The sequence below is a fragment of the Lathamus discolor genome, chromosome 1 (assembly GCF_037157495.1).
Source record: "Lathamus discolor isolate bLatDis1 chromosome 1, bLatDis1.hap1, whole genome shotgun sequence".
Taxonomy (NCBI): domain Eukaryota; kingdom Metazoa; phylum Chordata; class Aves; order Psittaciformes; family Psittacidae; genus Lathamus; species Lathamus discolor.
In genome coordinates this window covers 72,529,959-72,549,025 of record NC_088884.1, presented here as the reverse complement: position 1 = coordinate 72,549,025, position 19,067 = coordinate 72,529,959, and the positions used below count along the sequence as shown (strand labels likewise).

Here is a 19,067-nt window from a genome sequence, read left to right as displayed (position 1 = left end):
CACAAATCCCAAACATCATCCCATACAAGTTACTATGAAGAAAATTATACCAGCCAAAAGCAGCACATACCCACATGTCCTATATAAGACACAAGGACATTGATCTTCTTAATTGCGCAGAACACGTTCAAAGGTTGTACACTTAATATTCCTGGCTGACATTGCAGAAGACACAAACAAGAAATGAGTGAAATTTCTCCATAGAGAAAATCTCCACAGTAGGTAACCTACTTCAAGATCCATATAATGGCCTATAGATTCAGTGCCTCTGGATCAGGAAGGAACTGAAACCAAGAAGCAGGTTAAGTGTTGAGTGCTCTGGTGTCTAACTTATTCTTGGCCTGTGGACTGGAATCTGGAAGAATGTCTTTGGGGCATCAGCTATGTACACAGATGCACATCTCAGATAGATAGACAGACAGATAGATAGGACCAACTAGGTATTTAATGAGCTCCAAAACAGCTAGTGTGCTGTGGGAGAAGGGCACTGCTACAACTGAAAAAAAAAAAAAAAGCTGTTTTAAAGCCATCCCTTTCTGGAATCCCATCTCTTACTCCATGATGTAGGGTGATACCCCTGAGATACTTTTTTCTTTAAAGTTGATCTTTCATACAAATATTTAGAAGCTAGTTTACCTGGTGAGACTGGGGCATCCCTTTCCCTCCCTGTGCAAGCTAGGCCACTGAGCATCACAGGTTTCCTCAACTGCCAGTCCACACAGACAACACATAAAATGCACCTAAGTCACTGGCCCTGGTGTTTGCAGCAGGTGGATGCAGTTTTAGATGATATAGCTGGTTAATTTATAAAAGGTGCCAGCTGCCATCACAACAAAAGGAGAATACAGCTTCCCCCCATCTTTCAGATGGCATTTAAGAGAAAATGGATGTAAAAAAATAACACTAAATAATGTCATCTGAAGTGGAAACAGTCCTGTACAAGGCAGCCCATCTGTGTGCCATCAGTCTTCTCCAAGGCTGTTTTGAGCTTCTCTCAGATTGTCATTGCCACCTGACATGCAGAAACTGGGGCAAAGTAGTGCAAACACAGTTATTTAAAACGTCGTCTTCTTTCTGGGAGCTATCGGATTAGGCTGTTGGACTTAATCCCATTTAATGTCTCTGGAGGCCAGGCTCAGAGCGCCAGGGCTGGCAGGTGCTCTGTACTGCCAGGAGCAATTGCTCCTACCCAAGCAGGCCACTGCATTTGTGTAGCCAAACTCCCTTGCCTGCTTCAGGACCTCGCTTTTATAGTAGAGGTTAATAGGACCCACAGTGGGCTTTGGTCTATGCAAATACAACATCTATCCCATATAGTTCACTATGTGTGCTAGAAGATTATCTGCAGGAAGGGGACCTCAGTGTCTCCATGACAAACAAAGCTTGATTTAGTTACGTGCTGCCTCAGAGATGACTGCCACTCTTCTCCCCTCCGTGCTTCCTGGTAGGTGGGGCAATGGTGGCACGTAGCTCCTGGACAGGAAGAGGTGATGACCCTGACAGGTACTGCTGGCCCGGCGGGTGCGTGAAGCTGCCTGGTCAATGAGGTCAATACAGTAAGTAATGCATTCACAGTAATAGTGCCGTACTGCCTCATGTCGCGTTCCTCAGTGGGCACTCAGCAGCCCCGCCAGCACCACAGCCATGAGCAAGGCGGCTGACCAAACTCGGCACAGCCCTCAGACTAAGATGGCGGGGGGGTGGCCGCGGGGGGCCAAGTTGGCCGGGGTGTGGAGGGGGGTACCTCACCCCCTCCCCGTCGAGAGACTAAGGAAAGCAGGGCAGGATTGCTCGTGGCGGCATACGTGAAGCTTCCACGGCAGAGCGACTAACACCGACGGGCAAACGCGCCCCGGAGTGCTGCCGCTTCCCGTGTTGAGAACGGGACCTTTAGCGTCCCGCCCCCTCTGCCGTGTAGCCTCGCCCACTGAGGCCGCGCGGGGCGGGGCGGGGCTAAGGCGCAGACCCTTCTCTTTCCCAGCGTGGGGCGGAGCCAGCCACACCGCCGCGGCTCTTCCGTAAACACCACCCCGGCCTTCCCCCCCCCACCCGGTAAGGCCCATTCCACGCGGGGGACTCTGCAGAAGCGTTTCCCCAGTCGCTTGACATATTATCCGCCCTTAGTGCTCGCAGCCGGGTAGAATGAGGACATACGGACTTTTTCTGCGGGGATAGGCACAAGTTGACCCAAGTCATCGGACCAACTGGCCGCTGGCAGGCCGGAAAAGGTTACCTCCCCCCACGTCCCCGGCGGAGATGGACGCGTCCAAGGAAGACACTAATAGTCCGTGCTGGGTATATAGCTCCGGGGGGAGGGGGGGGTGTTTAAAGCTCTGGCGAGCGCCGCGCGGAGGGTGAGCTGCTGTGGCCGCCGGCCCGCGGTGAGTGACCGGGGTGAGCGGGGTAGGGCCGCGTTTGTGCCGGCCCGCGCTGTGCGCCCACGTACTGCGGGGTCAGAGCTGGCCCGTGCGGAGGGCTGGCAGGAGCGGGGTGCGCTCTGCCCTGCAGCCCCAGTAGGGCTCCCGCTGCAGCAGGTGGGCTTCGCAGCCACTGCTGTGGGTCTGTAGTGTGGCCCTTGCCCTGCGTCTCCTGGGCTGGCTCTGTCCCTTGATGTCCGCTGCCCACCGGGACGGGCGCAGCAGTGGGGTTTTCCCGTTGCAGCCCCGCTCCCGCTCCCTTCCCGGGGCGTGCGGGGCCAGGACGCTTGGGGACGGGTTCGCTTTCCACGGGGCTGGCGGAGACAGGATTCCTTCCTCTCTTGTCCTCCTCCCTTCCTCCCCCCCGGCCCTGTCCTTGGAAACGCTGTTTGTTTTGGTCGGTGAGTGCCAAGCTCCTGCCTCTGGTAACTGCTCAAAACATGGGGCTAGGGGAGGAGACAAGCAAAGAAACAGATGGAGGAAGAGGAGGAGCAGGCGGCGGTACCGCTGTCCCGCTGAGGGGAGGGGGTCGGACAGGGTTGGGCATCATCGGCCTCCCTCAGCGGTGTTTCTGGCCCTGGGTTGGGGCGCCCTGTGCCCAAATGCGGGAGGTGAGGGTGACTGCCGTGGGCACGGGCAGTGGGGGACACTTGCTCATCTCGCTTTTACATAGTTTTGAACTCCTCTTCGAAAGAAACCTGTATGTAAAGGAGAGAGCTGCGGAACTAGGAAGGTAAAGGAGAGAAATGACGGCTCTGAGCTGTGAAAAAGGAGGCATGAGGAAATTCCGTAACTGTTAACAAAGGCTCTTTTCTGCTCCGGTGCCGTGAGTGCTGGCAGAGGTGGAATCAGTGATAGGGAAACTCGACCCCGAAGGAGATTCGGTCGGTGCCAGCTAGAAGATAGTAAGGATGTAAGCCCAGTAGAGTGAACACAGTTAAGACACTTGAAGTGGTAAAACTGGACAGAGCGCTTTTAAAGTGCGCATGGATGAAGTGACTTACTTGAATAAAGCAGGGCTGTGGAAAAACTTTTCTTGACGATGTTATCTTAAGTTAAACCCATCCAAACTGCCTTTCCCTCCCCCAAGGTGCTTCATGAAATAACTTTTAAAGGAAGCTTTTGGGTATAAAAAGCGTGTTCTCTAAAACTAATCTGATCTTGTGATCTTTATCAGTTATAACTGTATGATACAGTTACCGCATCACCCAGCCCGATAAGAGCAAGATGCCTTTAGGCATCTACAGTGTTGTATTCGTTGCATCCAAGCTGTTTAAATCACAGCAGAAACCATCATAACTTAGTTAGCTAGAATCTTGGGGTTTGTACACTTTGAAGATATTTTTATCTCGGTCTCCTATTAAGAGTTTTTCCTTAAAACCCTGTGAAATCATACTGATTGAAAGGGAGAAAACAGTGAAGCCCACTGTGAAGGAATTGAACCTAATATAAAAGTAAACGTCATTTGTTTTCAGTTCAGGAAGAGTAAAGCAGGTTGTAACCACAGGCTGATCCTTTAATGGAATAGGTAGGATATTAAACTATGTATTAAAAACAACAACCTAATATGTAATACCTAATGAACAATTGAAAAAAAGTTGGGATTGTCTATTCAGTATGGGGAGTTACAAAGAGATGTTGGAATGTCAGAAGGATTTCTGAAATATTTTTACTTGGGAATTAAATGAAACATAAAGTTACATGTGAACTTGGCTTGTAATAATTTACAACATGCTCTGTGCTGTCTGGAACAGCAGCTCTTCCAGTGTTTAGGCTATAAAAAAAAGGACCAAATGATTCTGTTGTCTTTTGTTGTAACTACTTAGAAGTGCTTTTTTTCCTGGTTTGAACTTCCCTTTGATATGCTCAATGAATGTACTTTTGTCAGAGCTTTTTAGCTGTTGGGTAACATATTTAAAAACTGTAAATGACATGTCCGGATTCTGCTTGCACATTCATCTGTGTTTACTTTGTTGCGCTTACTGCCTTGTTTATCTTTTAAACTTGTAATGTAGCAATAATGTTCTGAATCTGCAGAATGTACCCATTCTTCCTTACCATTCCATTTGAGGCATCCTACTTGGTAGTACATTTACTGTGGCAAAGATTTCAATGTATTTTCAGTGTGTCATCTCCGGTTGCATTGTTGAAACCTGTTATTTAAAACCTTTTATTTAAATTGGGTCTTCTGAAGCACTCTGACAGCTCTGCTATCTGCATGTGTGTATGTATTGTAGGAACAGCTATGGTCTCAGTACTTCAAAATATGTCATGGGCCTCTTTGAAATGCATGTATTTGTTGCTGAAAGATCCTTTACTGGGACTAGTATGTAAAGATTTAATGTATATAGAATTCTATCATCATGGAATCATCATAGAGTGGATTGGGCTGGAAGGGTCCTTAATGATCTTCTAGTTCCAATACCCTGCCATGGGCAGGGACACCTGCCACTAGACCAGGTTGCTCAAAGCCCTGTCCAGCCTGAACTTGAACACTGCCAAGGATGGGGCAGCCACTTCTCTGGGCAACCTGTGCCAGTGTCTCAGAACCCTCATGATGAAATTTTAATTTCTACCATAATGATTTGGACCTCTTGGGAATAAAGATTGGGGCAGAAAATGGCAATACTGACTTTCCTCCATGGCTGGCTGAGTATTTCTGTCAGGAGCACCTTGCAAATTTGAGTATTAACAAATTGGAGTATTTATTAGGATTATTATACTAACAAATTTTTGAAATGATGATGTGAAAATTGTGTGAGAATGTTGGGGTTTTAATGGTCATGTAACTTCTTCCATGTTCTTAACACCTGGACTGGACCAGTAAACACATCTTGAAGTGTTCATACTAGGCAAGTGACTTGCAAGACCTTTTGGGCCAGTACGCTGCTAACAACATTAACTGAATCTTTCGATGGACCACATGCAACATTAACCTTTTGGAGGTTAGTTATTTTTGCATAAATAAAGTTATATACATGACTAACACTTTGAAATACAGTGTTCTGATGCTTATCCAGAAACAATAGCAGGAGGGCAATATAGGCTTTGCAGACTCTGAAGAGTTAAAGTATTTAAATAAGCAGTTCCATGTCAAGAACCTACAGATAGGTTACTTGTCACAACTAGTTTCTGGCTGGCACTAGCCTTGAGATCTGTAGTGCATGTCTTAAGCAAAAAAGTAGTTTTAGTGTTTTGTGTAACATTAACTAGTGATTAATTTCTAATTGTAACTTAAATACAATTTTCAAGTATTGAAATTGCTGTTTTAATAAGTTATGGTGTTAAAGATCACAACGCTCTTAAGTCTTGAACCTATGACCTCTATCCAAAGTGGCTTCTTCAGTAAGATGGTAAACTGTCAATTCTTGCTGCTGTGATTCTTTTCACAAAAAAAACCCCAATGTAATTACATAAATAAGACACTCAAATGCATCTTTTCTCTTGGGAGAGGAGGGAAGAGTAAGCATACACCTAGCAAATGTTAATCATCTCAATTAACAGGGTAGTACTCATCAGTGTAATACCTCATCAGGTTATAAAGGCCTACTCAGGATGAGCTGGTACCCAAAAACTCAAATGCTCTTAAGCTGTAACTAGGTGCCAGTGTAAAAAAATCTTTTTTTTTTTTTTTTTTTTAACTCCCTTTTGTCTGTCTCTTGGCCCTGTGATATGTTGATTCACGTAAATGCACACAAAGATCATCCTTTTGCTTCCAAAAGTGGCTTTTCCAAGTTCAACAGTTGTGAAGTGTGGTATTCCTTGCCTGCTGAATCTGGTGCAATTCAATCATAGATGAAGTCATAGTACTTAAATTTGCTGGTGGAGGGTATTGTTGGCTGTGTCTCTGCATAAAATCTACTACAGAATGCTTCGTGGCTGTAATCAAAGATGGACAGCTACTTTTGGTATCTGGGCCAAATTCCTTTGGTAGTAATTATGGCTGACTTCCTCATTTTAATATGATTAGGAGCATATTTTTTACTTCCTGTCATACAATCATTAATCATCTCTATCGTACTATGCAGCTGTCTAAATTCTCTGCAGTTGCAGTTTATCTGCCTGGGAGGCAGTTTCTTTATGTAGACAGAAGCACTATGAAGCGTGACGTTTCTCGGTGTTGTTATGCTGAATGTAATATTAAGAGGCTCAGTCACCATTTGATTTAAATCGCAAAACCCATCCACCCTCACTGTACCATTATTTTTGGGGTCTATGCCATTGTTGACCTGATTCTGAGCAAAAAATCCACCTAAAGGAGGAGGCCAGGCTTTCAGCTACACCCTGTCAGAATGTAATATTCTGAATTATTTGCCTACTCTGCCCAGCAACTTCTGTTTGCTTCACAATTGTTCCACTCAGTACAGTTTGTTTGTGGAAGGAAGCTAATTGCTAAACATCACTTGCTGGTGAAGTCAGGTGGGGGATGGTAATACCATGAGTTGCCTTTATGGATGTAGAGAACTTACAAAGTTCTGACAACAGGCAACTTCTGGGGTTATGGTGGGTAGTCTTGTATTTTTTATTATTTTTTTTTTTAATACAGTGAATTTACAGACTGTCTCTAACATAACCATGAGGGTATGAAACAGCAGAAGGTACAAAGCTTGCTTGCAAAACAGGTGTAGTTTGTTAATAACTGTATGCGTCTGCATGTCAAGCCAGATCCTTTCTGCAACGCCTTTTTAAGAAAGGTAGCTACTTGGTTTTTATTGACAAAGTAATGATCATTATCTGACTTCTGAGAAATAAACAATAGTAAGCATTGGTTTTATGGCAAGTGTATTTTGTTTTTCCAGGTCTTGTGTACTGTAGCACCTAAAGTGAATCAGAATGCCTCTCAGTGATGAGCATAACAGTGATTCAGAGTCTTCGCGCCTCTCAGAAAGCACAGCTGCTTCTAGTGACTCTGAATATTCAAGACAGAGCTTTAACAGCGATTCGTCAAGCAAACCCAGTTCTCCAGCATGTAAGCCTATTTCATCCTTACCTGCTTTGTGCATAGACAGATGAGGCTAACTTAATTAATTTTTCTTTGCTATTCTGGGTAGAACCTGGGATTCTGTATCTCTGTTTAAGAGTATTAAGAGAAAGGCATGGCTTTCTCTTTGCTGTGAAACAATGCATCTACTTGTGTCTGGAACACCACCAGCAGCTGTATCCATGGGGGTCTCCCTGTGCACTCCTTCCCTTCAGAAAGTGTAAGAAGAGTGTGCCACTGTGGACATCCTAATCTTGATGTGGATAGTGGTTTCCCACTCAACCAGATACAGCTTTGTGCGAAGGGTGCCTTTCTTCTGTTTGCTCCATACATTTAAAAATATAATCTGTAGCTTACAGGTTTATATTATAACATCAAGTTACATGAAGTTAATCCCAAATTCCCTTTTTTTCCTTTTTTTTTCTTTCGTAAATACTAGGATCAAACAGAAAACACATATTTGCACAAGGAATATATTTTGAGTAATTATAAATAAAACCTTGGTTAAGATGTGCTTCACGTTCACGTCTAAGCATTCTTAGACCATGCATACTTTTTAGCATCTATGTAAGTCTGACATTAAAACAATCTTGTTAGTGGAGCTGTAACTGGCAGCTGGCTACCTCTGTCTTTATTACCTGTCTTCAAAGGGTTAATTGCAAATACTAAATTAAAAGGCAGAATTTGGGGGTTTAGAAACTTTGGGAATTACTCTTGCTTTCTAATGTAGAGTTTCTGTTATGATGCTGATGCTTATTTGTAAAAATGTGTAATTTACAAAGCATCTGCTATGGAACATAAGTGGGGGTGTTCCCAAGTCTGTAACTTCAGAATCTTCTCTACAGGCAATAAAACCACAATATAGCTATTATATGCTCAGAATTATAATGGACATCTGGTATCTGTTATTGCCAAGGTTTTTGGTCTGGTGGATTTTATAGAAGAGTTAATAGCAGATCTGTGGAATGCAAGATCCTGTTTTAAAGGGAAAAAAATCTTGCTTAAGATGCAAAAAATATGAAATTGCTCTTCAAAATGTTATGAGGCTTGTGTGGTATTACCCACACACACACCCCTGATAAGCTGGGAGTTTCCTGAGTTAGTGTTTTAAGAAGATATACGAGGTTGTGTTTTCTAGAGTCCAGTTAGCAAGCAGCAAAACTTCTAAATTTTAATATTTTTCAATTGCACTTATGAGTTATAGATGTTTGGCTTGAACGGATCTTGTTTGTTCCAGCAGCAAGTCCCCCTAAGATGATTACATTTGATGAACTGATGGCAGCTGCAAGAAATTTGACAAACTTGACCCTAGCTCATGAAATTGCTGTAAACGCAAATTTTTGCATAAAACATGAAGACTTGCCACAGAACAGGTAAGAGCCTGAATTTTGTGAAAAGCAACGCTGGGGTTAGGAAGAGAGTAAAATAAAATACCACCCCACCCCAGAAATAACCCAATCAGAACAAAAAACTACCAACAAACAAAATCCAAACCCAAAACATTTTTATCCTGCACGTCCAGGAGTCACTGTCAATATGATCTTGCTTGGAACAAGTGGTGGAGTCCAGCTGAGTTGATATACTGTCTTGGCATGTTGCTCTGTTTTAAATGTCATGGAAGATAAAGGGTTAATGTAATATGAATGCGCATAGTGAAGATGAGTATTGGTTTGTTCTGTGCAGTACCAAGCCCTGTGGAAAAGGTGAAATAGTGGCTTTGTATGTAATAGTTCGTTGGTGTGGTATTAAGAAGATAAAGCTCATCATGAACATAGCTCTAGCATTAGCCCCAGAAGACATGCAGAAATACCTGGAGATCCAGAGGAAGCAAGGTGTAACTTCCCTTATGTAGGTAGCTAAATAGACATATCTGTGAGCAAGAGCAACTAAAAAATGACCCTGGTCTTTGCTTTGAGAAAACTTATGTAAAAAAACAAGGGTATTTTTAATTGTGTAAGTCCCTTAACTGATAATTAGTTATATGACAGAGTATTTTTTGAGAAAGCATAGTACATAACATACAAGGTTAGGACAGTGAGTCCAAATCCAATATAGAAAAAGGGCAGTTAATATTACTTTACCCACATCTGAATTGCCAGCACCACTTTGTAAGACACCTGTATTTTATAAAAGACTTGTCAGTCTAGATGATGTTTTGGGAGCAGATGACCCACAGCCCAAGAAAGATATGATTGCAGGGCACAGTAGCTGGTGAGGTGCATTTTCCCTCACCAGTGATTGTGATCAGACTTACCTAAATCACTTTTACCAATGATGAAAAATAGTTGGGAGTCATTTCTGTATCTAATTGAATTATTACACAGTTTTGCAGGCACAGTGAAACAGATTGTACACAAGGCATTTTGGGATCACTTGGAATCGGAACTGAATGAAGATCCTCCAGAATATGAACATGCTATCAAGCTCTTTGAGGAAATCAGGGAGGTAATGTTCTTCCTCTCCTGTGCCCCAGTATTGTTTTGTCAGCTTAGGTCTGAAAGGCTCTGACTTCACTGAAGTGTCTGCTAACTCAGTCAACACCTTTATGTTTGTTCTTTAAAGATGAAGTCATCTCAGAACTGCAAATAGGTGTATTTATATTTATATTAATATATTATGATAAGTTGCAAGTCAGCTCTTCTCTCAAAGCTTTATATTTCTCCTAGTTTCTTTCCAGCAACATACTGTGAGCTTATGGTATCTGTGAGCTTATGGTATGAACAGGAGTATAAATGTGACTGTACCTGCTCATGTAGACTTTGTTTACCCACCTTCCTGGGCATTTCACACTCCGAAGACGCACTCTCAACAACTTTTCTGGTCCTTTAGATTGGATATTAGGAAAAATCTCTCCACTGGAAAGGGAAGTCAGGTGTTGGAACAGGCTTCCCAGGGATGTGGTGGAATCACCATCCCTGGAAGCGTTCAGAAGGTGTGTAGATGCAGCCTTTAGCGACATGGTTTAGTGGTGGACTTGGCAGTGCTGGGGGAATGGTTTGACTCGATGATCATAAAGGTCTTTTCCAATCTTGTTGATTCTGTGATCATAGAGGGAAGCATGCACACCTTCAATCCTAGCACAATACTAACTCTTTAAAAATTTTGAGTTAGGAACTGTTTGTTTTATAGGGCAGTATCCCAGACATGCTTTCTGTTTAACTAGAGCTTTGAGCTTTTTTGCACAACTGTACAGAGATAATTTTAACAGTACTTCTTTCCTGCTACCTTACTGCTCAGTCTTAATATGTCTTGTTATAGTTAGCTAAATACACTTGACATTAAGATCTTATTTCAGCATGTTTACGAAGTGGTTTGGTTTTTATTAATAAGCTTTTTTTTATTTCCCCCCTACTTTAGATACTTCTTTCCTTCCTGACTCCTGGAGCAAACAGGATTCAAAATCAAATTTGTGAAGTTCTAGATACGGATCTTATACGACAGCAGGCAGAACATAATGCTGTTGATATTCATGGGCTAGCTAATTATGTTATCAACACTATGGGAAAGCTATGTGCTCCAATAAGAGACAATGATATAAAACAGTTAAAAGCAACTGACAATATCGTAGAATTACTGAGGTTGGTATTTGGGTGTCTTGGGGGTTTTCAGATGAAAAACTCTTCTGAAGGAGTACTGGGCAGTGGAAGAGGGGGGTATAGTCTTAAAAAGTCTTACATTATGTCAGTTTACATAACACCTGCTCTCAAACCATAGGAAAACTTATGCAGAAGTATTAAAGGGGAGAAGCTATGACATGCTGACAAGAACATTGTCTTACTTTGTAATAAAATGGGTAGAATGCCTAGATCAAGCAGTACCAACTCGGCTTGATACTCAAGCAGTACCAACAAAAAAACACTCTTGCAATAATCTGTTTCAGAGACTGCTTTTTCAGTCTTGTTCATCCTCACAAAGCTTACGCAGTGCATTTGTACAGTTCCATCTTGAACTATTTAGTGCATGTGGGAGGCCAAACTTTGCATTTTAAATATCTCTAGTAAAGATATTATTATTTGAACTTGAGTAAAGCGTAACTGGCAGAAACTAGTTTTAGTTTTAGTAGATGGAGCTGTTCTACTGTTCTACTGTTTTATTGCAACTTAGATCATATGCAGGGATCAAAGCTACTGGGATTGTTTCTCTTTGTACAAATTTAAATAAAAAGTTAAAATATGTTCATTTAGGCTGAAATGTACCAACTTATAGGTGCTGCATATTGGTCTTGGTATCTGTGACTTGCACCAAACCTTATACACGATACTCCTTCAGGTATCCTGGAAGCTACATAACGTATCTGTTACACTGAAATACTGATGCAGTTTACTTCTCCCAGAATTGAAGTTAAAGTACTAATGTAGGTGTATCTCACATGTGCTGATTAAAATCAATAGACTAATTGTCAAATTTTAACTTTCTCCTTTCAGACAAATATTCCGTGTTTTGGACCTGATGAAAATGGATATGGCAAATTACACAATTCAAAACCTTAGACCATACCTTCAGCGTAATTTGGTGGACTACGAAAGAACGAAATTCCAGGAAATTCTTGAAGAAACACCAAGTAGGTATCCTGCTATCTTTAAATCAAAACTTTCTGAAAAAAAACCCCAAACAAAAAACCCACCTATTTAAAGACATGCTATAAAATCTCTCAGTTGCAGTTAATTTGGAGGAAAACTTCAATTTCTTGTCTGGATCTAGCTAACACAAAAGTTCTTTGACAAGCAAGCTACCAGTGGGCAATTGCTTAACTTGCTGTAAAATATGTTCATCTGTAATCTGGGGTGCTTTCAGACAAATTTGTATTTGCCGTATTGGTTTGTGTCTGAAAAACAAACTGTAGCTCTTCCTGTCTGGAGATAGGAGCCTTATATACTGAAAGATGAGACTTTATCTCTTTTGTATACAGCTAGTCTATTGTTAGTTTGAAGTAAACAGATGAAACTAGTTAGTATGCATGAAAGTTGGGACAGGATCCTGTTTTTAATAAGCAAAAGGCAAGCTCTGAGGGAATATCTCTGCAAAATCAACTTTATCCATTATTACAGGTTTTGTGTAGTGTGGCTAAACAGGGTTCAGGAAACATTTTCCAAGAAGAAAAAGTAAGCTTACTAATGTCTGGAGAAGGGGCTTCTGAAATAAGAACCCTGAGCCACTGATGCAGCCTGCAGCATTTATATATGCAGCCTGAGGAAAAACTGTGTTAACAGCAAATGAAATGCTTTTAGAGTTCTTTCTCCCTTCACCTCTATTTTCCAGTCCTGTACCCCAACTAGTAACTTGCCTTCCTGAAAAAGGAAAATAAAAAATGCTTTGGGAGCTCTGAGGCTGCTTTTACCAGAAGATCTTGGCTGAAGTCTTAACAATTTGTTGCTGCGTTAGTACAAGTTAGCTAGAATATTAAGGTGACCAGTGGAAGATAAGTGTGGGGTGGGGAGAAATGAGGGGGAGAATTTACACATTAAAACTCATCTGTCCACTATGTTTGAGTCTTCAGAAGTCATACTCTTGTTTATGAGTGCAACTCTTTTTTTCCTCAAGGTAGTGCTTATTTTGATGAGAACATGCAGTAAATCTGTACTGATTTGCAATGCTTAGGTGCCCTGGACCTCACAACAGAATGGATAAAGGATTCTATACAAGATGAATTGTCATCTACTTCTGATGAATCTTCATCATCCCCTGGTGCTGATAGTAGTTCTAAACAAACCATTAGTCCTACACTGGTGCTAAACAATGGCTACTTGAAACTGTTACAGTGGAATTATCACAAAACAATTCCAGAGGTAGGAAGTGTATTTCAGTGTCTTCAGATTTCTAGCTATATGAAAATATTTGTGTAGAATAATAATCCTTCTGTTGATAACTAAGTGAAGTATTCTCTTGCATTTCTTAAATTTCTGAATAGTAAATTTGGAGAGTATGTGCTAGTGTAGTGTCTGAAATACAAGATGGGCAGCAAAGAACAAGGTAAACCTTGTCTTCATTCTATCCCATCATAGCTCACCAGCTCCACCCTGAGAGCAGTCTTGGCCATGGTCACAGGCTGGGCCTGGTACCGCCAGCTCTTGGCTTTGGGTACCTTAGAGGGAACTGATTATAGCATTCTGTTTTCCTAAGAGCAGCAGGGATTAGTGGGATTGCTCTTGCTTTAGAACAGAGTCAGTAAGAACTTGAAGCCCTCTAAAGTAGATATTCATCCCTTTTCAGTGCATATAAACTATTGCTTTGAGAATCAGTGTGCAGTTTTTCCTTCCAACTCCTGATCATTGACCTCTGCAACTTTCCATAAAGCCAATTTGAAATTGTCCATCAGTCAGGGCTGAAATTAGCATCTGCAGTGAGCTCCTTAGCTATACTTAGGGTAGCCTGGTAGACAACTTGCTGAATACATGGGGAGGCTTTTAGTGTTCTCAGTCAGTGGACACAAGGGAAACCACCTTGTTCTTACCTTAATTTGAAAAGTCTTGAATAATAGCTACACACAGGTATCCTCTGGTGAATGTAGTTTGCCATACTATGAAACTACTACTACTACTGAATGTTAATGCCCCTGTGCTTCACCATGAAGGGGTTTGGTTAGGATTGAACTCTTTCTAACCTAAAAAGTCACTCCAGCTACGTTTTGCTATGGGAATTACAGTCTTGGTATGATCAACTGTGTGTTTGCCTGTAACAGATTATGAATCACTTGCAGAATTTGCTCTGGTGGTTGAGCTCGTGGTTGTCATGCACAGTTGCTCATCACTATCTGTCAGTTCCAGATTGCCATTTTTCAAAGAACAGCTGAATCCAGGAGACTGTCTGTAACCTTGATCATTGCAATGTCCTCTGGATCCCCTGAGCCTTTTGCTTTGTTGAATTGTTGGTTGTAAATTTCCATCAGCAGTGATGAGGAATAACATGCAATGTCCTTGGTTTCCTCTGCACTAAAGACATTACCTTTCTTCCTGCCATAGGCTTACTTCTGGTACTCATACATAATGTCACTTCATGCAATATTACATATTCAGGGTATTTTAGCTGCTGTCTCTTCTGACATTGTGTATTTGTGCTAAAAAATGTCAATGCTTCATGACTATATCCAGCATCTGTCCTTTTTCTTGCCTCTCTCCCTCTGTATTCCTAAATTAGTATTACTCTTTCAATTCCAGACTCTAATAACAGATGAAGCTCGTCTTCAGGAGTTGAGAGAAAAGCTCAAACAATTACAGATCATAGCTTGTGTCTGGCTTATAACAAACAATATGGTGGGCGCAGCAATTGTAGATGTGCCTGATTTTGCTGAGCAGCTGAAAAGGATCTCCCTTCCTCTTCTTGAAGGCATGAACAAGAAGTAAGGTCTTATTTTTATCACTCTCCATATTTATTTATTTATATTAAACAGGAAATACCAGGTGGATCTGAAAACCGTTGGAAACAACTCAAATGTCATAGCCAGTGCTTGTTAATAATAGGAAAATATAAAATTTTAATAATCTGTACCTATATCCCCTTGAAAATGTAAGTCCCCTCTGTTAGGCGCATGCTTTCAAAGGTATATTTTTACGAAATCTTAATCTTGATGTTAGTATACAGAACTTTGGGCTCTAGTACTAAAGTTCATTCATATGCTCCTAATACTGAAGAGACTCTGGCAATACATTCACTGAATTGTCTTGCCAGTTGCTTCAAACTAGTTGTAGTTAAAGCTATTTGGCTGCTTATTTCTGCTGCCTGCAAGTAAGTGATGTGATCTGAAGGAGTGTCTTAAAATAGTCTTTCCACTCTGCTTTTTCTTACAAAATACTATGCATGTGGCCCAGGAAAACACATTAGCATAATGGCAAAATGAAGTGGTGCCACTGCTGTACACTTGAAATTATTTTTCATATTAAGTACTTATTTTATCTTCCACATGAAGATTTGTGCTTTACCTGTAGATGCTTGTAAATCTGCAAAAGATAACTTTTCTAAATTCTTTTATTGCAGAGGGTGGGTTTAAAATAAAAGGGGAAAAAGACAAGTAAAGTCACTTTACAACCTATACTCTAGAAACTGCCAAAGTTAATATTTTTCTCTTTCTTTCTTCCAGAACTTTTGATTTGAAGGAGGCTCTGAATGCTATAGGTGTCCAAATTTGCAGTAAAGTGAACAGGTCTCTAACTGAAAGAGGTCTTCCCACTCTTGATGAAGAAATGCAGAGTAATTTAATGGGTCAAATCGCTCATATTATAGAGGAGAATAATCCTGTCTGTTCCTTGATTGGTTAGTAAGATTATGTATAATTGTTGTCTTGTATGTGTTATGTCATATATCACAGCTTAATCAGCTATGTAATTATTTTTAAAAACACTGCAGCAAAACATTGGGGCAACTAAGAGTAAGGAAATCTTGTTTACATAAAGAGGGTGTTCTTAGTGTGCTGTAGAGCATGACTAGTCACAGCTAGAAACACTTTGAAAAGTGCCTGAAGAAACAAGCCTTGACATGCTCATATTTTGGTGGAGAATTGAGAAAAATGAGTACCATTCAGTCTCCCTTCTGTCAGTTCTGGGTTTTAACTTAGTGGGCTTTGTAATTTGAGTCTACTTAGGTAGTATAACTTGTTGCAGCAGGTTTATGCTGCATCCAGCTTGCAGGAGCCAACTTCAAGAAGCTTTCAGTATTGTTTCCCACTACAACACAGGCTTGGGAAAGAGTTGTTACCCACACTACTGGATTTTGTGCTGTGCTGATGTGTAGGGTGCTTACAAAGTGACTATGGCTTCAGCTTGGTTTCTCTTGTTCTGAATGTACTTTATATTTTATTTCAGACAAACGGATTCAGTTCTTCCTGAGAAGCTTGCTTTCTCTTCCCAGTTTTCAGAAGTCTATGCCTACTATGCCAGGAGGTCTTTCCGTGATTCAGACAGAAATGGAGCTTGTTGGATCTCAGTATGCAAGCATTGTAAACTTCAATAAACAAGTGTATGGACCGTTCTATGCAAACATACTTAGAAAACTACTTTTTCGTGAGACACCAGTGGGAAAAGCAGAAACAGGAACAGCAACAACTACCAGTTAAAAAAATTTCACCTATTTCTTTACCCCTTTTTTTTATCTTCCAAAGTGATCTGTCTTCCACACTAAGAACAGTCCACTCCAGTGAATATCAATGAGAGAGATCTTGTAAAATGTATACAGATAGCTTCTGAAATTCACTGGAAAGACATTCAAGTTCAAGAACATACATATTTTAATAGAATAAATTTGTTTGATGCATTTTGTCACTTGTAATAGCCAGTGAACTATTAGTTCTCATGGCAAGCATTTATGATTTGCATTGGGAAAGGGCTGGCAAAGTACTTGTTTTTTTGCCACCATTAAAACAATGTTATTTTTTCAACATAAATATATTTACATATAGCAATGCAATTATGAAATGAGAAAACAATTGTAGGTAAAATGTACTGTGCTTACATTGTATTTTTGTAGAGCAACATCTAATACAACACTCAAATTTCTGAAAAGACTTTACTGCAAGAACTGCTTTTGTAACCAAAACCAGATTCATACTAGGCCAAGTTCTGGTACTCCTGCAACTACTGGAATGAGAACTTGGCCTCTGTTAATGTTAAGGAATGCCAGTGTTGTAAGCTGTATGAAGTATAGCAGTTACAGAAGAAGCATGCACCATTTGAAGTGGGAATCATTCAGAACTTCTCAATTGTAATTGAGATTAATGATAAACACCTAAGAAACATCATGTTGGTGGGAGGGGGGTGGAGTTAACTTCTGTATATAATGTTTATAAGCATTTTGTTTATCCGGTGGTGGTAATACAGCTCTTAAAATCTAACCTTTAATATGTGTATGTACTAATCTTTGATCTTAATGGGTATTAAGTATTTTTAAGTTGGGTCTTTCTGACCTTTATTCCCAAAAGCACTTGAAAGTGACCTTGGAGAGTACCACAGAGCAACTTCTCCCTTTTATATTCTGTTGGCTGAGGGCGTAAGCTTATCAAAGGATATTCTGGGGTCTGAAAGCAAGAACCCAAGTGATTAGTCATTCTGAAAACGTGATTGAGTTCACTTTCACTCATTTTGTGAGAAATATTGCGGTTTTCTTTAAAGTTCTTTGTAATAGGCCCCAATAATTAGTTCCCATTTAAGGCATCAGGAATCTTGCACACAGAAAATGAATAGGCTTGAAATTGAGAAACGTGGAAATAAACTGTAAGTTTACACAGGCTTTATTTTGCATATTTCAGATTACTGGGAATAGATACTGCTGGAATACATATTATAGATATGTTATCTATGAAATTGAATCATAACTTACTTGAAAATAATCTTTTAATATATTACTACATAATAGTCCTTTTTAAAATGTCATATAAACTCCATATGGTACAAGTTGTATAGCTTGTTCTAATATTTTATATTACAATCTATTTTTTATGAAGAGACAAGATCACCCATAAAAGCTTAATGTGTCCCACAAATTGTGTATGTACTTTACTATGTCTTACCATAAAAGTCTAAAAAAACTGGGCATTATTAGCACTGTGGTTTTGTAGTCCGTTTCTAGAGAACTGTGTACTCTTTTTGGTAAGTTGTTCCTCACTGTTGAAGAATTTTGGTCACATGTACATAAACTTTCTCTAAAATGCCTTTTTAGAAATTCCTCTAGTGCACTTCTGCTCTATCCCTTGTAAAAAACATTGCACAAAATAAAGATGAATACATATTTTAAAGGGAACTGTTTCCTGAAGCCTGAAGAACCTGTGAGAAAGAAACTCCTAAAATACAGGAATTATGCCACTAGGTAGAACAGGCTTGCTTAGATGAATATGAAATTTTGATATGCAATTCAAAATCATCAAGAGAAGAATGCATTTCAAAAGCAATTATGGGAAGTTAAATCCTAGTGATTTGCTGCATCTTTGGAAAGTCTTAAACTATTTTAAGCTTCAGCCAAAAGAGGATCTTATCAGTGTTTTGAAGATGATTTATAACATGATTATGATTTTTTTTTTTATCATAATACTTTATATGCATTCTTCTATAAAATTAAATACAACTATAGATCTTCAGTGTTCTGGGGAAACTCTCATACTAGGTCTCACCAGTAAATATTATAAGGGTTTGTTGGGATTGGTGGTGGTTAACTAGCAAAGGGCATTTTATTGCATGGCCTATGTTTTGATTGTTTAATGTACCTTAATTTTTATTTAATGTTTGAAGCATAGGCACTGCATCAGTTTAATGTCATGTATTGCATGCTGTTGACATTACTGTGGCTGAAATGCACTTGCCTTTACTCTGAAGTTGTCCTTGTGAACCAAGATGCAATTCTGTAGCAGCTTTCCCTCTTGAAATGAATTTGAGGGTTTGTATGCATTAAATTGTTTGTGATATGACTGGTGGTGAGAAGTCATTTATGCCAACTTGCTGAAATGTAATGGATTATTAAATGCTGAAGATAAATGACTGCACTAATAACACATCGTGATTCAAATTTCTCAGTTGTAGGTGGAGTCTAGAGCTGTGATTTAAACTGGGCTACACAAATAACATTCAGAACACTTGTGTGCTTAACTCGGATTCCTTGGAAGAAGGTTGTATTGGGTTTGCAGGGCATGGTTTTGACAGCAGGGTGTCTACAGGGGCAGCTTCTGTGAGAAGCTGCTGGAAGCTTTGCCG

At 40.4% G+C, this 19,067-nt stretch overlaps 1 protein-coding gene across 5 annotated transcripts; it reads left to right on the top strand.

Moving 5' to 3' along the window:
* Positions 1 to 1,532: 1,532 nt before the first annotated feature.
* TCP11L2 (t-complex 11 like 2) lies at positions 1,533 to 18,784 on the top strand. Of its 5 annotated transcripts, none has more exons than XM_065679718.1 (11): positions 1,533 to 1,556; positions 5,242 to 5,362; positions 7,217 to 7,386; positions 8,636 to 8,771; positions 9,723 to 9,843; positions 10,756 to 10,976; positions 11,823 to 11,959; positions 12,997 to 13,184; positions 14,553 to 14,734; positions 15,473 to 15,645; positions 16,194 to 18,784. In XM_065679718.1, exons 3-11 carry the CDS (start codon positions 7,251 to 7,253, stop codon positions 16,442 to 16,444), a joined length of 1,545 nt encoding a protein of 514 aa, XP_065535790.1. In that variant the 5' UTR covers positions 1,533 to 1,556; positions 5,242 to 5,362; positions 7,217 to 7,250; the 3' UTR covers positions 16,445 to 18,784. The 5 variants fall into 5 exon arrangements, with proteins under 5 accessions (XP_065535790.1, XP_065535783.1, XP_065535806.1 ...); XM_065679711.1 differs by lacking the exon at positions 1,533 to 1,556 and adding an exon at positions 2,059 to 2,284; XM_065679734.1 differs by lacking the exon at positions 1,533 to 1,556 and adding an exon at positions 2,315 to 2,381 and having other exon boundaries at positions 8,639 to 8,771.
* The last annotated feature ends 283 nt before the right edge of the window (positions 18,785 to 19,067 follow it).